Source organism: Taudactylus pleione, unplaced genomic scaffold (assembly GCF_031769625.1).
Source record: "Taudactylus pleione unplaced genomic scaffold, aTauple2 ptg000073l, whole genome shotgun sequence".
NCBI classification, from domain to species: Eukaryota; Metazoa; Chordata; class Amphibia; order Anura; family Myobatrachidae; genus Taudactylus; species Taudactylus pleione.
The window spans coordinates 7,182,995-7,204,160 of record NW_028284475.1 but is presented as its reverse complement, the minus strand read 5'-3'; the positions used below and the strand labels follow the sequence as shown (position 1 = coordinate 7,204,160).

The 21,166-nt window shown below is 43.3% G+C and overlaps 1 protein-coding gene across 1 annotated transcript; it reads right to left on the bottom strand.

Moving 5' to 3' along the window:
• Window positions 1-646: 646 nt before the first annotated feature.
• LOC148532604 (cathepsin K-like) lies at window positions 647-20,563 on the bottom strand. The gene is made up of 8 exons (XM_088467654.1): window positions 20,384-20,563; window positions 16,907-17,033; window positions 11,989-12,111; window positions 9,886-10,041; window positions 8,026-8,244; window positions 5,955-6,120; window positions 3,927-4,032; window positions 647-2,015 (listed from the first exon to the last, which is right to left on the bottom strand). Exons 2-8 carry the CDS (start codon window positions 17,027-17,029, stop codon window positions 1,916-1,918), a joined length of 993 nt encoding a protein of 330 aa, XP_088323780.1. The 5' UTR covers window positions 17,030-17,033; window positions 20,384-20,563; the 3' UTR covers window positions 647-1,915.
• Between the last annotated feature and the right edge of the window lie 603 nt (window positions 20,564-21,166).

Here is a 21,166-nt window from a genome sequence, read left to right as displayed (position 1 = left end):
ATAAAAAGCATCCAGCCGTTGGCCCTGTGACTGTATATTGTCGTGGAACTCTAATCTCCCATATACCATATGTCATTAAAACTACAGGTTGAGTCTCCCATATCCAAAATGCTTGGGACCAGGGGTATTTTGGATAACGGAATATTCCGTATTTTGGAATAATTGCATACAATAATGAAATATCTTGGGAATAGGAACCAAATATACACACAGAATGCTTTTATGTTCTATATACACATTATACACACAGCCTGCAGGTCATTTTATACAATATTTTCAATAATTTTGTGGCTCAAACAAAGTTTGTGTACAGAAATGGAATTAATGTATGTTTCATATACACCTTATACACACAGCCTGAAGGTAATTTTATACAATATTATTAATAATTTGTGCCTTAGAAAAAGTTTGTGTACATTGAAAGTTTTTGAAACATCAAAAATCAAAGGTTTCATTATCTCAGTCATGCGCAAAAAATTCCGTATTTTGGAATATTCCGTATTTTGGAATATTTGGATATGGGAGACTCAACCTGTATTTGCTCTAATTAAGAAATAATATGTCTGCACTGGGCAATGACCATGTCATGTTTGCAGGCTAATAAATGTATTTAAAATAATATAATAAACAGAAATCACATTCGGGTTTTTCTTTTTTTTTATTAAACACACATTAATCACAAGGCAAATACAAATCAAATTGCAGAAACATTCATCCTCAACATTAAAGATAAAAAAGGGATAAAAAAATCCAAGAGTACCAGACTCTTCTCTTAAATTATGAAGAACATATAGATGGCTAACTAAATGATCACTTTCGTGGTATTTAGGGCCTCATGTATCAACGAGTTTTATCATCCACAACGAGCGATAAAACTTGTTGCATATGATAATGGTGCTCCAGCCAATCAGCTCCCAACTGTCTTCTGTCAGAAAAATGTCTTCTGTCAAAAAAAGCTGATTGGCTGGACCACCATTTATCATAAGGAACAAGTTTTATCGCTTGTTGTGGATGATAAAACTCGTTAATAAATGAGGCCCTCAGTGCCTTAATTCTGAGTCACGTCTGATTGTGCGAGAAGTCGTGGGAAGCTGCATTCCAATTATTATACATACCCATATTGTTGCTCTCTGCTCTGGTGCTTCTAGCACACTCAACTGATGCAACAAACTGCTGAAGTACAGACCAGAGTGTGCTAGAAGCGCCAGAGCAGTGAGCGACACCCCAGACAGGAAAGAGGAACTGCATGGGTGCTTGAATGAAGACTATATATACATAAATTGTTGATGTACGGATTGGGTGTATTGACCCAGGAACTTGAGAGACACATTCAAGCACTTTCTACTTAATTTGTTTCCATTATGTTCAGTCAAATAGCATATACTGAATTCTTACCATAGATAAGGGTCCCACAAGCTCGACAATGTCAGGCCAACCAAATTCTACTCTTGTGTTAGCAACATAGGGGGAGGAGAGAAGTACCAACCAATCGGCTACTAACTGTCATTTTTCAAACACAACATGTAAAATGGCAGTTAGATGCTGATTGGTTGGTACCTTATCTCTCTCCAAGATTTAGTACACCTACCCCTTAGTGTAATAACAATTAAGAAACCCCATTTCCTGGCCTCTGAGAGTAAATGATTATCACAGATTTTTTTTATTTGCTATCACAGGACTTAAATTTGAAAACCCAAAGAGAATTTGAAAGTATTGAAAAGTTTTGCTATAGGGAGAAATGTTTCCTCGTCGGGAGTGTGGGAGCAGCATATGAGTCTGGCAAAAAACATTTGTGATTTTTGCGTAAACTTCTATTTTGTGTGACTCCGGTATCGCGGAGAATGAACCTGTAACGCGGCCAAAGTAAACAAAACAGGTGACATAAGTGGACGGGTCATGTCCTTCCCCGTGCAGATCACATTAGAGGGTAGCTGGCTAGGTTTGCGATTCCACAGGCATTCCCTTTATCTCTGGCCATTAGGATGTAGCCTTTATTCCCCCAGTCCTCACCCCAGCTGTAGAGACAAGGCAGAAATGGTTATACTAAGGAACACCCAACAATTATGCTTACTACGTGACGTTGCTATGTGATAACAAATATCATAGTGCACATTGACAGTGGATTCATACTTCTGTTTAACTGCGGAGACTGCCGTAAAGGGGGCAATCCATCAGGGTTTTGGACGGCAGAAAACGATGGGTTTCACCATCGAAACAAAATACACGCCTTAGTATATTCTTGCTTTTGACCTTCTGTACTGCCAGCGATATGATTTTGAATTCTAACATGATTCTTACTAAGAATCCTCCGATGTGCCGGGAAGTATTTCAAAGGGACTTTGCTTGATCGAAAATGATGTCCCTGTAGAAATTGTTAGTACACAGCGAGGATAATCATGCATAAAGACAAAAAAAAATTTCTGCTGCGATGTAGACAATGGTGTATCCATAATGGGTGCAGGATGCGTGGTGCACTCGGCCCCCTGGTACCATGTTGGCACTGCAGCAGCAAGAAATAGTTGCGGTGGCCATTTTCCCGGAGATTTGTGCATGTGCAGTAGAGAAGTCAGCGGGAACAAGGCGTGGGTGCCATGTTCCTGTAAAACTGCACATGCACAGTAGGCTTTGGCATAGTGCACTGAGGGCCTGATTCAGAGCCGAACGCTCTGACCAGAGCGCTCGCTCTGAATCAGGGCCCTCCTACCTAAACTTGGAGCGGCCTCTTGGACGCTCGCATAGCTGTGGGTTACCACCCACAGCTTATGCGAGCGTCCATGATGATGGTCGCGATGGTAAAGACCATCGCGACCATTGGGCTTGCGATGAGACCCTGCTGTAGGGTCTCGGTGACCGCAAGCCCTGGAGTGATTTTGGCTCTATCAGAGCCAAAATCACTCCCACTGACATCACTAGTGATGTCAGTTGGGCCGGACCCAGACGGTAGGCATTCCATGGGAACGCCTCCGTCTGGCAGCCATGCCCACGGCACGCCCACCAAAGGGGGCGTGCTGTCAATTAACATCCCCTTTGGTGCGAGACCTGGAGCGACGGCTTCCCCGTTGTTCCCCGGGTCTCGCGCATGCGCACGACGGAGCTCCCTCCGTCGTGCGCATGCGCACTAGGGCACCATCGACCCGCTTGCGAGCGCTCAGCATTCGCGAGCGGGTCTGAATCAGGCCCTGAGTCTGCATACGGGTCCCCTCCTCTCACGGGCCCCTGAATGTAGATTGAAAAAATATCACGGCACTTCCACGATATTTAATACATATGCCCCTTGGAGAGCTGATTGCTGCTCTGTACAGCACAGAAGTGGTGAACGGAAGATGCTGCGGCAACAGTGAATGATTGGAGGGGAAATGACCATCCTGACGCTTCAAACAATATGTGCCACGCCACCAAAGCAATGTGGCCATGCCCCCTGTACCAATCCTCGTTAGAAGGTATGGAGATGAGTGACATTTTCAAAATTGTTCCATAGACTATTGCCTAATTCCTTATTTGCATAGAACTGTGGACGTGCACTGTTGAAATGTGGCTTTAATTGTTCCGCATGGAATTTCCTCTATTTTGTGTTCGACCCAGAGACAAAAGAACTGACACTGTCTCTGACACAGCTTTTTTGGGTGAGATGTATCAAGTACATTTATGATAGAGACTCTTTAGAAGGCTTGATACATCTCTCCCTTTAAAGGCTATACATTCTGCAAAGTGCAGAACATGGGATGCAGTGCAATCGGCACCACGGACTGGCACAGCAAAGGCTGAACTTAAAGATTATATAGCTGGAACGTCACCCCTCTGTGAACTGGTCTGTCAGTGTGTGATACACAATTTGTGATCAGCTTCACTGTGACTGCCAGCATCTCATCTGTACATACAGCATTATACATTATATATACACACTCTTTATATAGACTCTTCAATACCTGTTCTTAATAATCCAGAACTTGGATTTCTTTTGTACTCCATAACCCACAGCAAGGACTGCGTGGTTTATAAATTCGGCATTACAGTCTTGGTCATAGTATATACCTAAAAAAAGAAAGAGATACGTGAATGTAACCAGACAAGGTTATAAGAGAATAATATAGCAGGCAGGGGGTAACCAGGAATAGGGGTAACAAATGATCATGTGTCAATGTAGGCTATTTAGGCCAAAACATAAGAAATACGGCTTTTGCATTGTACAAGTCATTTAAAGGATCTTCAAATTCCACGTTTAACTGTGACATAAGTCTTTTACATTTTTCACATTTTGCAGCTTTAGTTTTCTTTATGTACCACTATGTGGCACCAAAGCAGTAGGGCTAAACAATAATTTTATCTGTCATATTTACTCCAGATCAGACAGTTGTAGGACGTGATTCAGAATAATACACTACGCCCAGTGTTTGCACAGGTGATCAGTTATCGGCTGTCTGCGCAATGCATCAAAGTCCATTACTATAGTGGAAAGCAGCAACTTTTTATTTTGCAGAGAGAGTGACAGCTAAGGGCCGTTTGGGGGGAGGTAACGGGCTGTGCCGCCAAAAACACAGGTGTGTCGTGACCATTTTCGGGGCATGTCGCTTCCTGTGTCTGTGATCCCATACAAAACATGGTTCGGACGGCCATTCTGTGCGACCACAGAGTCACTCGTGAGGGCGATTATGGAAGGATCTGCATATGTGGCGGTGTATCAGTATGGAATTGCTTGGGTTCGTGATGACGCCTGTGGGCGTCTCAATACAAATCTCAGTGTCTGCGGTATTAGCATATTCTCGCATATCCTCTGTGTACACATACGCAGAAGCAGCAGCATTAGTATACTCTGAATCGGGCTCATAGTAAGTCATTACATTGGGAAAGGTCTGGGTTACGCATCTGGGTGGCTCAGAGTGCTGCAGGTATGTACGAACAGGAGATTTTATTTTTTGATGGTCGCGATGGTGACCTGATGCTCAGTGGTGTCACTATAGTGAGTTAATACACGTGCGCTTTCCAAAGGGGGCATAATCCTCTTGCAACGCCTCCCCCTCGATGTGTGCTGTTATGGGGGCACGACTGAGTGCCACTCTGGGGCCTTGCCCAGCACTCCGGGAGTTGCTGGGCAGCCCCCTCCCTCTCCGGACACAGGGGGGTTTTGATGACTCACTCATGCTCGCGTCATACATCACCACTTCTGCAGCGCTGCGTGGTGACACCAAAATAGCAGAGCTGCTCTGCTGTTTTGGTGTCACCTCCCCGAATGGTGTCACCCAGTGCAGCCAGCACCCCTCTAGTGACGCCACTGTCGATACTTCATCTTCGGACGCAGCACTCGGATCATAGATGGTGGCGTCTTTTCCCTACAGATGCCACCTGCTGCATTACCATATGTTAGCATCACTGCTGCGTCTAAATATGCAGCACCGATGCTAACTGTGTCCATCTCTGAATCAGGCCCAAAATGCAGACTGCTCTGCAGGAAGCCGACATTAAACATGGCAGACTCCACCTGAGGTGTCCTGCAGTGGAGCTGTACGGATACCTGCTTCCCCTTCTGACATGAGCTGTTCATACATTGCTGCGGTGTACACCTAGGATACCTCACTGAGACCCTGCATAAGGGAAGAGATGAGGCCGGAACGTACTGTATTTGTAGGGAAGGCAGTGTATGCCTAAATACATCTCTATTTGCACAGTGATAGAGATGATAGCCATGAAGCCAAGCACGCTGATAGGGGGTGCGGTCACGTAGATATGTACAGCTCGGCGTACGGGTGATTATCTGCATTTAGTTCTGTATGCGCATTGTGATTGCAACTGCAGCCAACCCTGCCCCATTGGGTTACTAATACTCTCCCTTTAACAACCTTGATGATGTTTTTGGGTTGCAGATACACTGTACAGCCTCAGTGGGACTATACAATTTCCCTAGCATGCAAATGCTCTGACAGAATACCTGTGGTTAGTTGGGCAGTATATAGGCATACCTTTGCTATAAAATTGGAAGGAGGAGAGGCTGGCATCAATGCCCACTGACACAGGCCCGACGGTCCCCACTGCTTTCTTCAATGCCTTCTCGCTGCCTTTTTGCACCTCCTTATAAGTCTTGCATTTGGCTGCTCTGCCAGCTGTAGTGTAGTTGCAGGTCTGATCCTATTACAGAGCGCAGGCAGAATGTTTAAATTAATCGCAGTTCAAGGAGCTACTATGTGTGAGAGACAATCATATAAACAGTGCTAATCCATGGCCAAAACTATCACTTGAAAGGTGTATAATACAAACGTTGCCCTTAATTAATGCCCAGAGCTCTAGTTCAACTAATGTCACTTTTAATCTCTGGATACCATTCCAAAGTAGAACAATAGCCAATAATGCAGCAGACCAATGACATGTCTATCTTTCTCATAGACTCAAGTCTCTGTGATACTCATTGGAAGCTCCTTAAGCTAGTACATATGGTGGTTCCAGGTGTCCATCATGGGTTGGGTATGGGATGCCGAAAAGTCGGGATCCCGGCGATTACATTTCCCATTCATCAGAAAAGAGAAGACCATAGAGAGGCTTTGGCTACAGCAGTAGGGAGGATCTCCTGATTGGACCATTAGACACAACTGAGGCCTGAAACTTTGTATTTTATTTTAGTTCTTATTGGAGATGTGCGGGTACGGTTTTACTCCGGTTCTTTTCGACAAAATGATCGCAAGTTCGGATTAGTTCGGATTTATTTCGTTTGGCAATCAAAAACACGTGATAGCCGATAGCCAATAAGATCCGAACATATCCGAGTAAAACCGAACCGCACATCTCTAGTTCTTATACTACTTAGCCTGCTTGTGTAAGAGTATTAGATGAGTGAAAGTGGACTATTTGCTGTAATATTGGCTCTTACAACGCCATACAATGAATTTCAGTGTGTAGAGGATCTTAAACAGCAAACACTAAGCATTTCTCATTTCCACTCATCAGGCTCTCGCCCACGTTGTCTTATAGGTATTCTGGGCCTTCAATAAAGGATTTAGGGCTCTATTCAGCAAGCAAATTTCTACTTAAATCATACAGAAAATGAGCGTTTCCACAGAATTTAAGTATTCCTCGTATTTAGCAAACGGTTAAAAGAGAGAGAATGCAAATATCTTCTCTGTTAATACCCCACACCTACAATATCGCACTGTATAGAGCAAGCAATTGGTCTCTACAGCACTTTAATGTTTTCTGCTATTCAGGGAGCAGGGAAAGAAGGCGTAAAAGCTTCCTTTATATAATGCCATCTCAGAATGGTGGTATATGAGGAAAAATTCTTATGTCAGCCGAAAACTGTAGGGACTGACAGATCTCGTCCAATCAGTCCCTGCAGCTGGCTGAAATCCCACCTACTCTACGCCCCTGACTTGATAATTACACTGGTAGTGCTCCCGGCAGTGTAATTAGAATAATAAAAATGCTTCTTTATATACACACCGGACACACGGCATTAAGGGTCACCGCAGGGATGTTTTGCTACGGTGCCCTCCTTAGGAGGCAAATACCTCCACATGTAGCGTACTGTGATAGGGCGGGACACACAGAGACTTCTTCAAAGCAAATTTGTGGTTTATTTTCTTCATCTACTTTTTGGGATACGAATCCCCGTCATCAGGATACAAAAATCCTGATGACGGGTATTCGTACCCCAAAACGTAAATTAAGAAAATAAACCACTAATTTGCTTTGAAGAAGTCTCTGCGTACCGCCCTATTACAGTACGTGTGTGTGTGTGTATATATATATATATATATATAATATATATATGCTGTACATGTATGGGGCATGCGCAGGCAAACAAAAACTGCTTGCGGGGGACTTCGCAGGGACAGTGGGTAACCTAACCGATGTCTCAGACGATTTTTCCTGAATGGCAGGGAATTGTGAAATAAATATTTTTTCGATGTTGTCTGAAAATGTTCTGGAATATATCGCCACTGTTGCTGAATAGAGCCATTAGTGTCCTGGATCAGGCAATTACCCATATGTACACAATATGCCTTTTAAAACCACAATGCTTGTCTCATAAGTACTGACCTCTCCAACATAAGGATAAGCTGCCTCCGAGTCAATGCCTTTATTATCCCGCACATACTCAAAAGCATTGGTCATGTAGCCTCCTCCACATCCGTCATTCTTCTTCACACAGTCTACCAGGTTCTGAGGGCTAAGGACAGCTAGTTTTCCGGTTTTCTTCTTGAGCTGTCCCTCCAGAGCCCCCACAGAGCTGAATGCCCAACAAGACCCACAGGAACCCTGGACCGGGAGATTAGGAAAGAAAACTATTACAGCTGGGTCATTTTACCTGTGGAAAACCATACTGTGCTGCGGAGGGATTTTAAGTGTGTGGGCATATCCTTGCTCCACACAGTATTTGTGCTTTACATTTACAAGTGGGCAATATTTTCCTGGCAAAAAAAATGATTTACATTTGCACCCCTTGCATGGTTTATCCAACTGTAAATGTAGAGGGTGAAACGTACATTTGAGAGAGCCACTGGTTCATTATCTGCATTCTCAATACTAGTGGAATTATTGCAAAAGGCCAGTTAGAACAACAAATGTAATACAGGATCATTTTAAGCAAACTATTTTCCTGTTAGGCTCATCTACAACATAAAGATCATGGGGATGTGTGGTTGCTGGCGTTTGTACGTAGCTGTGCATGCCTGCAGCTCTACATCTGCAAGCAACAAGACAGCTTCTAATATGAGCAAAGAGGCTCCCCGTTTGTACCTGCCACCTCCCACTCTTGGGGTCCCTGCCTACATGTGCCCATTTAGTCGCACTCCAGCAATCCCCTACTGTTGGTTCCAGCAATGCACTACAAGCGATGCCAGCCAAGATATAAAGGAGCTGCCAGCACTGGCAGGAAAAGCGAGGGCCACATTCACACTCTCGCTCAATATGTGTATAATAAATACAGCTCAAGATTAAATAGACGCTACTGACCATTCAAAAGAGGCCGTCACTCTACACCTCTCCTCCAAGCACAGGTAGGACAAATTGCGGTCACCAGAGGCTTATAGCTAGTCTAATTTTTTTTAGCCAGCTGTCAAAATATGCTAATGCCAGGAGAGGCACTGCATCTTAAGGCAAAGATGCCCACAGCTGGCATTGCAGTTCCAAGTGCTGAGTCTGAAGACGCAGCATTGGGCAGCCATTGCCCGAGTGAGCCCAAGCTTACTTTGGTACCATTGGTGGATGACATCGATGCTATGAAAACATCAGTTGTGAACAATCGAAGGTTTCATCCACAGATGGTCACCCCTGTTTTAATACTGGCAGGACAGCGAGCCAATCAGAGTGGGAGCGGGGCTTTGTGGGATGTGCCGGAACGCCTCTGCCGGAGGTAGGACATCTGTGTTGGAAGACGCAGATCTTGGCATGCCTACAAACTGTGGCGGCTGCGATCATGCTGCAGCTTAGGGGGCACTGCGACTGCAGACAGAGTTCAGCACATTCGCAGTACAGATCCTGCGCATGCGCCAATCGGGGAAATATCAGAGTTGTGTGTAAATCATCAGGTTTTGCCTGGTACTTGGCTTGTGACTTCAAAACTAGTACAAAGGGTGAAAATAATCTGATTAAAGTCAGCGAGATCAGTATTAGGCATTTGAATAAATGCAGTTAGTAGGTGACCGCAGTCACCGTCTCATTGACCATATAGGTCCCTGTGTTAGTCGCAAGTGATAAGGAAACTCAACCCAGGGATCTCAACCAGTTTTGCCAACCATATGCTCAGCAAGATCAGCCCATATGGGGTCAGCATATCTCAAGATCATGATCCTTGTACTTTAAATTTCTGCTCTTACAAGTCTCCAAATCCAGGGGTCGTGGCACAGCAAAACACACATAAATATGGTTTAATAATATATACTATCGTGCTTATATTACCTGGTTCCTGACTGGTGTGACATAGCCTTTTTTCCTATAGTCAATAGAGTCAGGGAGCATTACCAGTCCCTCATCATCGTCAGACGTGACATTCATGGCTCTGTTTTGTGTTGGAACTTTGAGTCCTGTCATTGTTTCCACAACCTCTTCACTGGTCTGGAAAGAAGAAACTGGCAATAAAGCTCAGTTACCCTACATTACAGCCTTTATATCCATAGCTATGCATTGATTAGTATCAACAACCTCTTTGACATTTATACTCTGATGCAAATGGGATTAGGATCCCACCCCGTGATGAATAATAGGCCCCTAAAAGTGATATGTTACTCTCTTGAATATTTATGTGCAGCATATATAATACAAGTATAAATAAATAAATTAATATAAAAAAAAAATACAATGAAACAGTACAAGTCACTTTTTATGGAATGGGTTTTGAAATCCAGATTTAAAGTGAGCACAGGTCATTTTGAGATGGAGAAAGCTTTTAATAAATTCTGCTGCTAGCTTGCTGATTAAGCAAATAAAACAGTATGACCTTAAATATGCATGTTCTAGCTTGCTTTTGTTTTCAGTGATTAGCTACTCATGTGTTTCACTTTAGTTCATGGTTCAAATTAATGTGTTACTATTTATATCAGAATAAAATCCTATTCTGCTTATATAACATTCTAAATTGACTTTCTGTTAGACCATAACACTACCGCGGGAATATTCAGTGTCACAGGCAACTATGTATCGTTACCCTCTTTTCTCATGCTGGACCCCACTGTCAAGGGCACTAGCGTGTGCAACCACAGCAATATAGATATCATAAAGTGTTGCTCACCTGTCTTGCAATATTTGGCCACAAATGATTATTATCAAAACAATACAAGATTGGTACACAGCTTTAGCGGAAAACAGCAGACAGGGGTTATGTAAAGCAAGAGAAAATGATCTGGTGCTATGGAAGTCAATTACAGCACACAGGGTTGAGACAAAAACGTGATCCAGAGACAAGCCAATATATGATACACAGCAGACAAGGGTAGTAGCAAAGCAGGGTAAGTTAACAAGCCAAGTCGGTACACAGCAATCCAATAATAGGGGAGCAGTCAAGAAGCAAGCCAGAGGTCTGAAGCCAATGTTTGCAGGTTCAAAAAACAATCACCTAGCATTGGCTGCTAGATGAGGTCTCATTATAAGTGTTAGGGGTCATGGTTCTAAACACAGACAGCTTAAATGATAGCGCATGTGCAAACACTTTTCTACAACGCCATGGCCTGAATACCCATCTCAGGCCCTGATTCAGAGCCGGACTCTATTTGCGCTCGCTCGTTCAGAAAATAGGGGTGGCTATTCAAATGAACCGTTCGCTCTTTGCAGTCTGTTCACGCCTCTATGTCTGAACGAGCGAACAAAACTTGCGGTCGTAATTTTGAAAAATATGCCCCCTGGCCGCTCGCACCATACGTCATGTCCGCTATTTATTAGATTAATCGAGTACATCGAACAGCGTATGAACTGCTCGCTATTCTTGTGGTTGGTTTTTCCTACCGCTATCTTGCGAGCAGTTCTGACTATAAAACAACCCAGTGACGTGGTCAATGACGCTGCTGTATTAATTATGCACACCCTTAAAACGCCCGTTTTGACCTTTAAGCACGCCTGCGTTCTGATCTCTACTCCCCGTTTTCAAGCACCTTCCCCTGTTACCACCCACATACGCCTCCTTCTGTCACTCAAAATAGCAGGCATTCGCTATTTAGCGAACAAACGATTTTCGGCCGCACTGACTGGTTCGCGCATGCGTATTAAATTCCATACGCATGCGCAGATATGCGAACATCGCTCATAACGAACGAGCGGCCGCTTACGAGCGGCTCTGAATGAGGGCCTCAGTCCAGGGGCGATAGCTCAGCACGCCGTAGAGCCATATCACCAAGCTAAATTGCTGAATTGAGCAGCACAAACTTTAAATAACTGCTTAGGTAGAGCAACACGCATTGTTGACTGTGACATTCAGAGAAGACTGACCTCAATCATTTGCATTAATTTATAGGAATATCCGTACAATTATATGTGACACCCCCTGCCCTTGCCTTCCATCATGACCGTTACCATGTCTCCTTGGCGATTCATAGCCAATTCATAGGTGTGCATCCCTTGGGAATACTCCTGATTATGGCTGGATATTAATTTGTAGTTTTTCTCCCAGATCAGACGTCTCAGTAGCTCGTCAAACTGTAACAGAGGAGATAACAATGTAGATCAGATTAGCAGGTGAAATGTTTACTACTGTCTGTGAAATGCCTGACAAAATTGTTTTTCTGTGTTTTAAAGGCCATTTATAGCTCTGTTGTTCTTTTTATGGGGCTGTGTTGCAGAGTGAAAACCTGTTTGCGTTGCATATCTTGCCCAGAAAGCGGACGCAAACACCTTGTGTGAATCTGGCACTTACACCCGCCTGTGCTGGCTGTGTCCCTCCATTACTTAAGTAACCAAACCAGAACTTGTTCAGAGAAAACTGTAGTGGGGCTGGGTGATTATTCATGTCCATGGCTTTGTCAGTAGCTGATTGGCTGGGAGTCACTGGCAGTAAGACTTCATAAGAGTCCTAACTACTTTATTGGCTAGTCTAACTTTTTTGCACACGTGACAATTGTTTCTTCTGTATAAGAGGCATGTTTTTTTAAATTAAGTTGTTTTTTTTTATTAAATTTTTTGAGACATACCCAAAAACATTATACAAAAAATTAAAGAATGATAATAATATCAGTAGACATAGAGTGTAGATCACAGAGTAATAAGCAATTAGGTGTTACATGTATAGCAATCATAATCCACGGTAAATAGCAAACGTATATATATACCTAACTCAAACCATACGGATAGTATAGGGCGGACTCATAGGCGCCATCTGAGCCCACCTAATCTATGGCTATATAAGATATGTCTTATAAACATTCATATTATCTAGGTAGTATGTATTATACCGCATAACAGGAGTAATACTGAGGAGAAAAATTTTAAAAACAAAGAAAAAACAGTCTCATGTCTACTGATGTAAAAATATAACATAATTGAAATAATATATATGAACCCCCCCCAGAAACTCAAACCTCCCCGTAGCCCCCCACCCTGTATGACCTAACCCCAACCCAGGCACACTTGGATCCCCTAATTCCCAACCCGCCACTAACTACTCTAACAGCCCTAACCCCCCCCCCAACCCAGCCCAATTAAAGGATTATAATTAAATAAATGACAGGGGCAATAAACTAATGGCCCTAAACTAGGCCAGACTAGCCCCAGCCCTCCCGCAACATTAGAAATTTTAATACATTCCACCGGACAGATAGCAATAGATTACAAACCGAAATATACCCATATTACAAAGGGGAAAAATTGAATGAAGCATTCAACAGGATATATAAAATTACCAACAGATAAACATAATAATATATTGCAAAATACTAGTATTAGTCCGGTCACATCTCCTAAGCTGGGCAAAACTCAACTCTCCTATACTATACATAACTGGAACAATTCCCATATGAATCAGCATATACGTCACAGATATACAGATGTTGCGGCGCACATAAAATAAAAAAAAATTAAAGACTAAGGCCCTCATTCAGAGCCGCTCGTTAGCGGCAGTACGCTCGTTCCGAGCGATGTTTGCACATCTGCGCATGCGTACGCTTTTTAGTACGCATGCGCAAACCAGTCAGTGCGGCCGAAAATCCTTTGTACGCTATATAGCGAGTGCCTGCTATTTTGAGTGACAGAATGAGGCGTATGTGGGTGGTAACAGGGGAAGGTGCTTGAAAATGGGGAGTGGAGATCCGAACGCAGGCGTGCTTAAAGGTCAAAACGGGCGTTTTATGGGTGTGTATATTTAAAACAGCAGCGTCATTGTTCACGTCACTGGGTTATTTTATAGCCAGAACTGCTCGCAAATTTGTGGTAGCAAACACCAACCACAAGAATAGCGAGCAGTTCATACGCTGGTCGATGTACTCGATTAATCTAATAAATAGCGGACATGACGTAGGATGCGTGCGGCCAGGGGGCGTTTTTAACAAATAAACGAGCGTATGTTTTGCTCGTTCGTTCAGACTTAGAGGTGTGAACAGACTGCAATGTGCGTACGGATCATTTGAATAGCCACCCCTTGTTTTTAAACGAACGACCGCAAATAGCGAACGGCTCTGAATCAGGGCCTAAAACAGGATATACCATTCCATTGGAGAAGTGGCATTACAGATCTTAAATAAAACCAGGAGAAAAGTTGAATTAAACATACAACACCAGGATATATAGAATTTCCAGCAACTAAACATAGTAACATGCTTCAAAATAGTAGTATTAGTCCGGCCACAACTCTATCCCTTGAAAAGGTGAATTTGAAGTGACAGTCCCATCTCGGCACATATGAAGGGGAACAGAAGAGGCATATTGGGGTGGTAAACCCTGGTATCTCGGCACACACAATAGAGATAAAGGACAATCATCTGGGGTACAACAGCAACCATCAGAACACCCAAAAATAGGATAGCAATTAGACTCAGATTTAATCACATCCATTGGAAGGAATACATTTTGGATGAAGTCAGTTGTAAAAGCTGTGATGACTGCAACTTCAGACATTGGTTGTGTAGGTTGCTCATCCACATCACAGCATCTCTCAGGAGTAACACATAAAGGAAGGGTGTCCGCCTGTATATTGTCGAGCTGTGTAAGAAGCTTTTGAGTAGAGGCCCTGACAGCCTGAAGGATTTGTTGCACAGAGAGAGCCATATTTAGGGAGAAATGTCACAGCAGGAATTCCTTTACAGCAGGAAAAACAGGATGTGTACTGCAGAAATGAACACTCAGCGGCAAGGCGGTGGAGGGATAGTACGCCACCAGAGCTCAAGACCAAGAGACGTACCCGGATAGGAGAGCTCAAAATGGCCGATATCACCAGCACTTCGTAAACTTCACCGCTAGGTGCCTCAGATGATAGATGGCCGCCAGCCCGTATAAGGGGCATGTTTATTAATCTATGTGGCCAGACCCCCAGTAATAAGGATTCCTTATTATCCTAAATGTATTATTACTCTGTCACCAGGACAGGGGCTTCAATAGGAGCCCTTCCCGGCCATCAGTGGAAGTAAAGTGATCGCATCCGAGATCACTTTATTTTCTATTTCGGCCAGCTTCTGCGCTACTGCACACGCTATAACTTCGGTCGGCTGCATATAAATTTTGTCCATAAGCAAAATGGGTAAAAGATGGCAGTGGCAGCCAGGGACAAGCTCCGGGCGTTCCTTAATATCCCGAAAATGCGGATATCCCAGAAATATTATATGACCAATAGGCCCCTTAATGGATTTTTTTTAATGTTTTATTAATGCCTAACAGCAGTTGTGTTATTTGTAAGCAAAAGGTTAAAAATAATTATGTTAGTGGTTTGTGACTAATGCCTGGTGCAAAATGGGTGCATATGCTGCTGGTGCCGACCTGCAGGTATATTGTGGTGCCTACTTCTCAGCATATGGGAATAAATAGGCTATTTTTGCATGCCTTTTCTTATTATAACTTATGCCCAACACGGCAACTGGTCCTATTTGTCTGCTACACCTGATCCTGACCCTTACATACAGCTAATTATATTCCCCTTGTCCTGACCCTGCCATTATCTGATCTGCCCGGAACACACTGATGAGATATTTGGTCTTGATTCAGAGGTGCTCTCAATTGCAGCTGCAACTGCGGGCCAGGGGTTGGCACTGGGCAGCATTCATGAAAACAGACAAGTCGTCCCCATTTTCTGGGAGTACCGAGGCTAGTGTCTGTAGCGTTCCCGCTAGGCTGTTTTAGCGGGGCGCGGCGCCCTGCCCTCCTTCTGGAGGGCAAAAAGCGCCCTGCCCTCACAGCCTGCGGGTGCCGTCTTTCACCCGCGGGACGCAGTGTCCCGTGGGTGGAGAAATGTGAAGTGACCCGGTCACCGCCGGAGAATAGACGCCGGGCGCATGCGCCCGGCATCTATTCTCCCTTTCTTTAGCGCTTGGGGGCTGCCCGGCGTGTCCGTAAGTGCCGGGCACGCCCCCAAGAATTACGAAAAGGGAACGAGTCTTATAGACACGCCCCCTTTTCATGGCCACGCCCCCTTTTCGGGCGCGCGCGCCGAAGGCTAGAGTGAACACTATGTCTGCATCTTCCGATGTGAGACAGCCACTCTGAGATGGCTGATGTTCTCCCAAGTGATCCTATGGCTGCATCCTCGGACGCAGGAGCGGATCACACAAGCATGCAGGAGACATCTATTAAAACAAAACACCTCCTGCAGCATATTTACACACAGCAGCTGTGTCCATAGATGCAGCTGCTGTATGTAATGCGTACAACTCTCAATCAGGCCCATGGTTTCCACCACAAAACCTCTCAACGAAGGCAGTCTATACTTTGCTAAATCTACCCTCCTGGCCTCTTTGATCACTCCAGTAATGTGACATGTCAGCGAGTTGCGCCTCTCTTTCTTGAGTTATATTGAAATAGGAAATAGCCCTATCTTGTATGAGCACCTGCTTAGTTTCCATATATGTAGAGGTGAAGGGTCTGTGATATTACAGCAGCCAAAACTGACATGCACTGTTCTGCATTTTCCTCTTTTTGTCCTTTCTCATATCTACTTATGTCCACAATGTTCTACGTAAATTTTTGTGCGACCTTAGCTGTCTGTAATAGAGGGGATTCATTGTTCCACCTTACTTTGTCTTTTTTTTTTTTTTAGATATAAAAATTGCAGTGAAATGTCAGGGAAAGACTAAATAGCGAATTTACCTTCGACTGAATACTAAACTGTTATTAGATGTGGCTATTATCAATTTGGTTGCGGTCAAATCTTTAAAGTGTAACTTATTTTTTGCAGTTGCAAAATGGCATTAGATTATCACTAATAATGTCCTGATGAATGATAAATTAGTTAATATGGGTCGTAATCTTTCTATGATTGAGAGGGAGAAATGGCTTCTACTAAATAAGTCATTACCTTCCCATTGTATTGCTTCTGATAAGTTCTCTTCCATTGTTCCCACTCAGAATCCAGTGTATCGTCCCAATAATGATCAGCTGTCACCAGTGGAAGAGCAAGGAGCAGGATGTAGAAAAGCATTATGCTGCAGAAACATAAGAATAATGAGCATTTCAGGATAATTGTAAGTGTATCTACCACCTACTGATACTACAAGAACAAAATTGTCATTCCTCAGTGATGTCACTAGGTCTATAGCTGCGTTCCCGTGAATATTGGTAAACAAAATGACACGAGTACAAGGTAAGGGCCTCATTAAGCAAATGTGATTGCAATAGCGATTACGCACTCAGTTTAACTGCGATGATATGCTAATCCTCTGCGATCGCTATGCCGTCGCAGCACACCATAAGGACACCCACTTTACCTTACACACATCCGTAATACTTAGACTGCGAAACAATCGGTAACAGTGAGTACCATCACAGCCTCAGGCACACTTGCACAAGTCGTGACCTTACTCAGGAATTGCTAACCTCGTCGCACGCTGTGAGTACACAGGCTGCATATGGCACTGGCACGCCTGCGTTTCGCCCACCCCCAGTTGCGACCCTTGCTAAATCAGGCCCTAAGTTTGCTCTCATAGGCTCGGATGTACTCTTCTCTTTACTAAAGAGGCTACACCTTTACTTTTCGTAAGACAGACATAATTATCAAATAAAAAGGGTAGCACTGAGGGCCTGATTCAGAGCTGCTCATAAGCGGCCGCTCGTTCGCTCCAAGCGATGTTCGCACAACTGCGCTTGCGTATGGATCGTAATGCGCATGCACCAACCAGTCCTTGCGGTCAGAAATCGTGCGCTCGTAATTAGGGGTGAGCGGGTTCGGTTCTACTCGGTTCCGTTCGGTTCTTTTTACCGAATCTTATTGGGTTTCAGGTGTCACGAGTTTTGGATAGCCAATAAGATTCGGTAAAAAGAACCGAACGGAACCGAGTAGAACCGAGCCTGCACATCCCTACTCGTAATACAGCGAGGGGCTGCTAATTTGAGTGACATAATGAGGTGTTTGTGGGTGGTAACAGGGGAAGGTGCTTGAAAACGGGGGAGTGGAGATCCGAACGCAGGCGTGCCAAACGTTCAAAACGGCGTTTAATGGGCGTGCATAATTAGTAAAGGAGCGTCATCGACCACGTCACTTGGTTGTCTTTTAGCCTGTTGTCTTTTAGCCTAAACTGCTCGCAGTGATTGCGGGAAGTAAATCCTACCACAAGCACTGCGAGAAGTTCAGACGCCTTTCGATGTTCCCGATTAATCTAATAGCGGAGATGACGTATGATGCGAACGGCAAAGGGGTGTCTTTAGAAAATAGCGAGCGCATTTTTCGGACACTCGCTCAGACATAGAGGCGTCAACAGACCGCAGAGAGGGAGCGCTCAATTTAAATATCCGGCCCCCTTTTAAGAACGAGCGTCCGCAAATAGCGTCCGGGTCTGAATCAGGCCCAGAGCACACAAGAATGTAGGTGAGAGTTGTTAAGGTGATTCGAGGTCCTGAAACCACAAACCCAGTTCGCAAAATTCAAGTACAGTTACAAATAATAATTATTTTTTTCTTTCCTTTATGGCAACTTCCACTTAATTGCAAATGTTTACATTGTGATAGCAATACACAGATGCAGCAGTCTTTACTGTAACATTGGACGTACTTGACTTACAAACCATCACCGATTACAACAATACATATATTTGTAGCAGAGTTTTATTTTGAAGTGAACGGTGGCTAGCTGGGACGTGCACTCTAAAAAAAGTAAATGAAATCTGCTCCATCTGCAGATATAGTAAACTGACATTCCCTCTTATTTGTGTTTCTTGTAACTTTTTACTGAGTGAGACCAATTTCGGAATGGAGGAACTGGTAATGTGGCTAGCTCGGTTCTTTGGCCATGGGTCATTGGTTATTTGAGATTCTATCAATGCCATTGGAAAACTGTCAGTCACAGTCAAGTTTCTGATGCCTCATGTTAGGGAAAAGAGAGTTTGGAAAACACAAACCGCACGTACTGTGCAGTCAGTTCATACATTTGGAACTAATTATCTGTGCATTCCTTTTAAACCTCATACATGTAGCTTTTGTAATTTAAAATGTACAGTGGATGCAATCATAGCTTTTTAAGTGTAACAGTATATGATAATTAACTGAGAGCATACCTTCAGCCTGCCCTCTCTTTCACTTTGCCAGAGATTGCCCTCTCCCTGGGTTCCGCCTGTAGAGCAGTGTCGTTTTCTGAAGTGTATGTGTGTATTTAGGTTTCAAAGTCTGTCTGTTTAGAATGTTATAGAATTGAAACTCATTCCTGACCGTCACATTGGAATTAGACTTTCTAGGGTACAAGTAATAACTTGTAGAATAAAAAAATCTTCACTTCTCATCTTTATCTTCCACTTTCAGATGAATCCATTGCATTGGCTTGCGCAGGCCCCAATGCAACTTTTACTACATTGATTCATTTGATTATCATTTTCAACCATTTATTCTACTGTATACCGACCTTCAGACAGGGCTGCCTATTATTTTACCCTGTAATAAAACACAGCTGTGCTATGTCCATTGGGTACAACTGTATGTATAATGTATGCAGAGGGCAGGCTTGTGTTGTGTCATGAATCTGTAAATAACAGCTCTGTCTCTAGGTGTAATGCCATAACGGAAAAGCAAATAAAGACTAAACATAAAACGTATTTAGTAATATTTGAGAGAGGGCATAAACAAGCATAGTAATGGAAGTGGAAAGTGCGCCGGCGACCACACGGGGAGTCGATGGCTGCCTAGGGGGTGTCCAACAAGCCCGTGCCCAATTAATTAATACCCCCCCCCCCTGTTAGTGCTGCTGTGAATGACCTGGGGCGTCTAGTCCCCAAAGCTTTTAGGATTTTAAAAAATGTAAATGTATTTTATTCCTTACTTTAACATAATGTAAAGGCCTATTAATTTATAGTGCTTAATATGTCTTTTAATTATACTAAATAGTATTAAAAATCATGTAAATTAGGAGCTGGATTAAAAATTCAGGAAGCCTAGGGCTCTTAAAATTGCACCCCCATCCCTGCACCTCCCTTAGAGAAATACAGTGATTTGCTGGTATTAATTAAGGAGAACATAGGAAGTAATATATTTTGCCAGTTTCCAAGACTTTAATTTCCCCGGAAAAAAATAAAATAAACCAATATCAATTGTTTTCTATATTTAGATAACTAATTAAGAAGTGAATACATCCAGATGAAAAAGCCAAAGGATACTACTGACATGTACTTAACACAGAAGTCTATTATTTATTATTATTATTATTATTATTATTATTATTATTATTATTATCTACTTTATTTAGGGATATGAGGTTATACATAATTAAACTTTGTTTTGAAAGTCATATTCCTCTACATATATGCATTATATATTATATACTAGAAAAACACGATCACGAGTTAAGGCTTACCCAGTTAGTTAGGTGTGAAATGAAGATCATCAACAGCCGACAAAGAGAATGTGAGTGCCAGGAGGCCCTGCGAGGGATAAGAGAGACAGCAGAGTGATCACCTGGGGAATGAGAAAACCGTTTCCTCTTCTGGCAGTATCGCCCCTCTAGCTAAGCCTACATCAGCTACAGCCGTGTTATACTAAACTTTGTGGGCTGAACCTTTCCAGGAAGTTCTGCTGGGGAATTCTGGGCGGCTGAAGAAAAGAGAAATAGTTATAAAGTCATGCAGCAATAAATAGAAAAGACAAAGAGCAGATGTTGTATGGTGCACGTGAGGGAGTAAAAACATAAATGAATAAATATTGCACTTTGGAGGCAATTAATCAGTTTCAATTTCTGTTCTAGGCTGCAGGAGTAAGAGAAAAGTAAACGTAAAGGAAAGTAGTGTTATTTAGAATTATAATGTGGCAATGGATCTTATATCAGCATGTTCTCAGTGATACTCCATGCAATGCAAACATCAGTGCAGCAAATGGAAGGGCATCGGGTCCTTTTTCTTAGTCGGGCGAAGGTCCAAAACCAGACGCATCCCACGAATATTTGCAGACTACGCTTGTATCACAAACGCAATTTCAGACTGCACAGTCGCCGCACCATGCATTAGTAGCACCTTCATGAAGGATACTAGAGTGGCCTGTTCGCTATGTACGTAGCGAAGGGAGCATTTCTGGCCAGCCACTTTGTGAACACTCTGCACCCGAAACGACCTATTTCATTGATGGAGTCACATAGTGAGTGTTC

Coding starts and splice junctions, on each gene's coding strand:
- LOC148532604 (XM_088467654.1), bottom strand. CDS start 17,029: ATGCTTTTCTACATCCTGCTCCTTGCTCTTCCACTGGTGACAGCTGAT. Junction 12,112..16,906: donor AGAAGCAATACAATGGGAAG/GTAATGACTTAT, acceptor CCTCTGTTACAG/TTTGACGAGCTACTGAGACG. Junction 8,245..9,885: donor TCACACCAGTCAGGAACCAG/GTAATATAAGCA, acceptor CTCCCGGTCCAG/GGTTCCTGTGGGTCTTGTTG.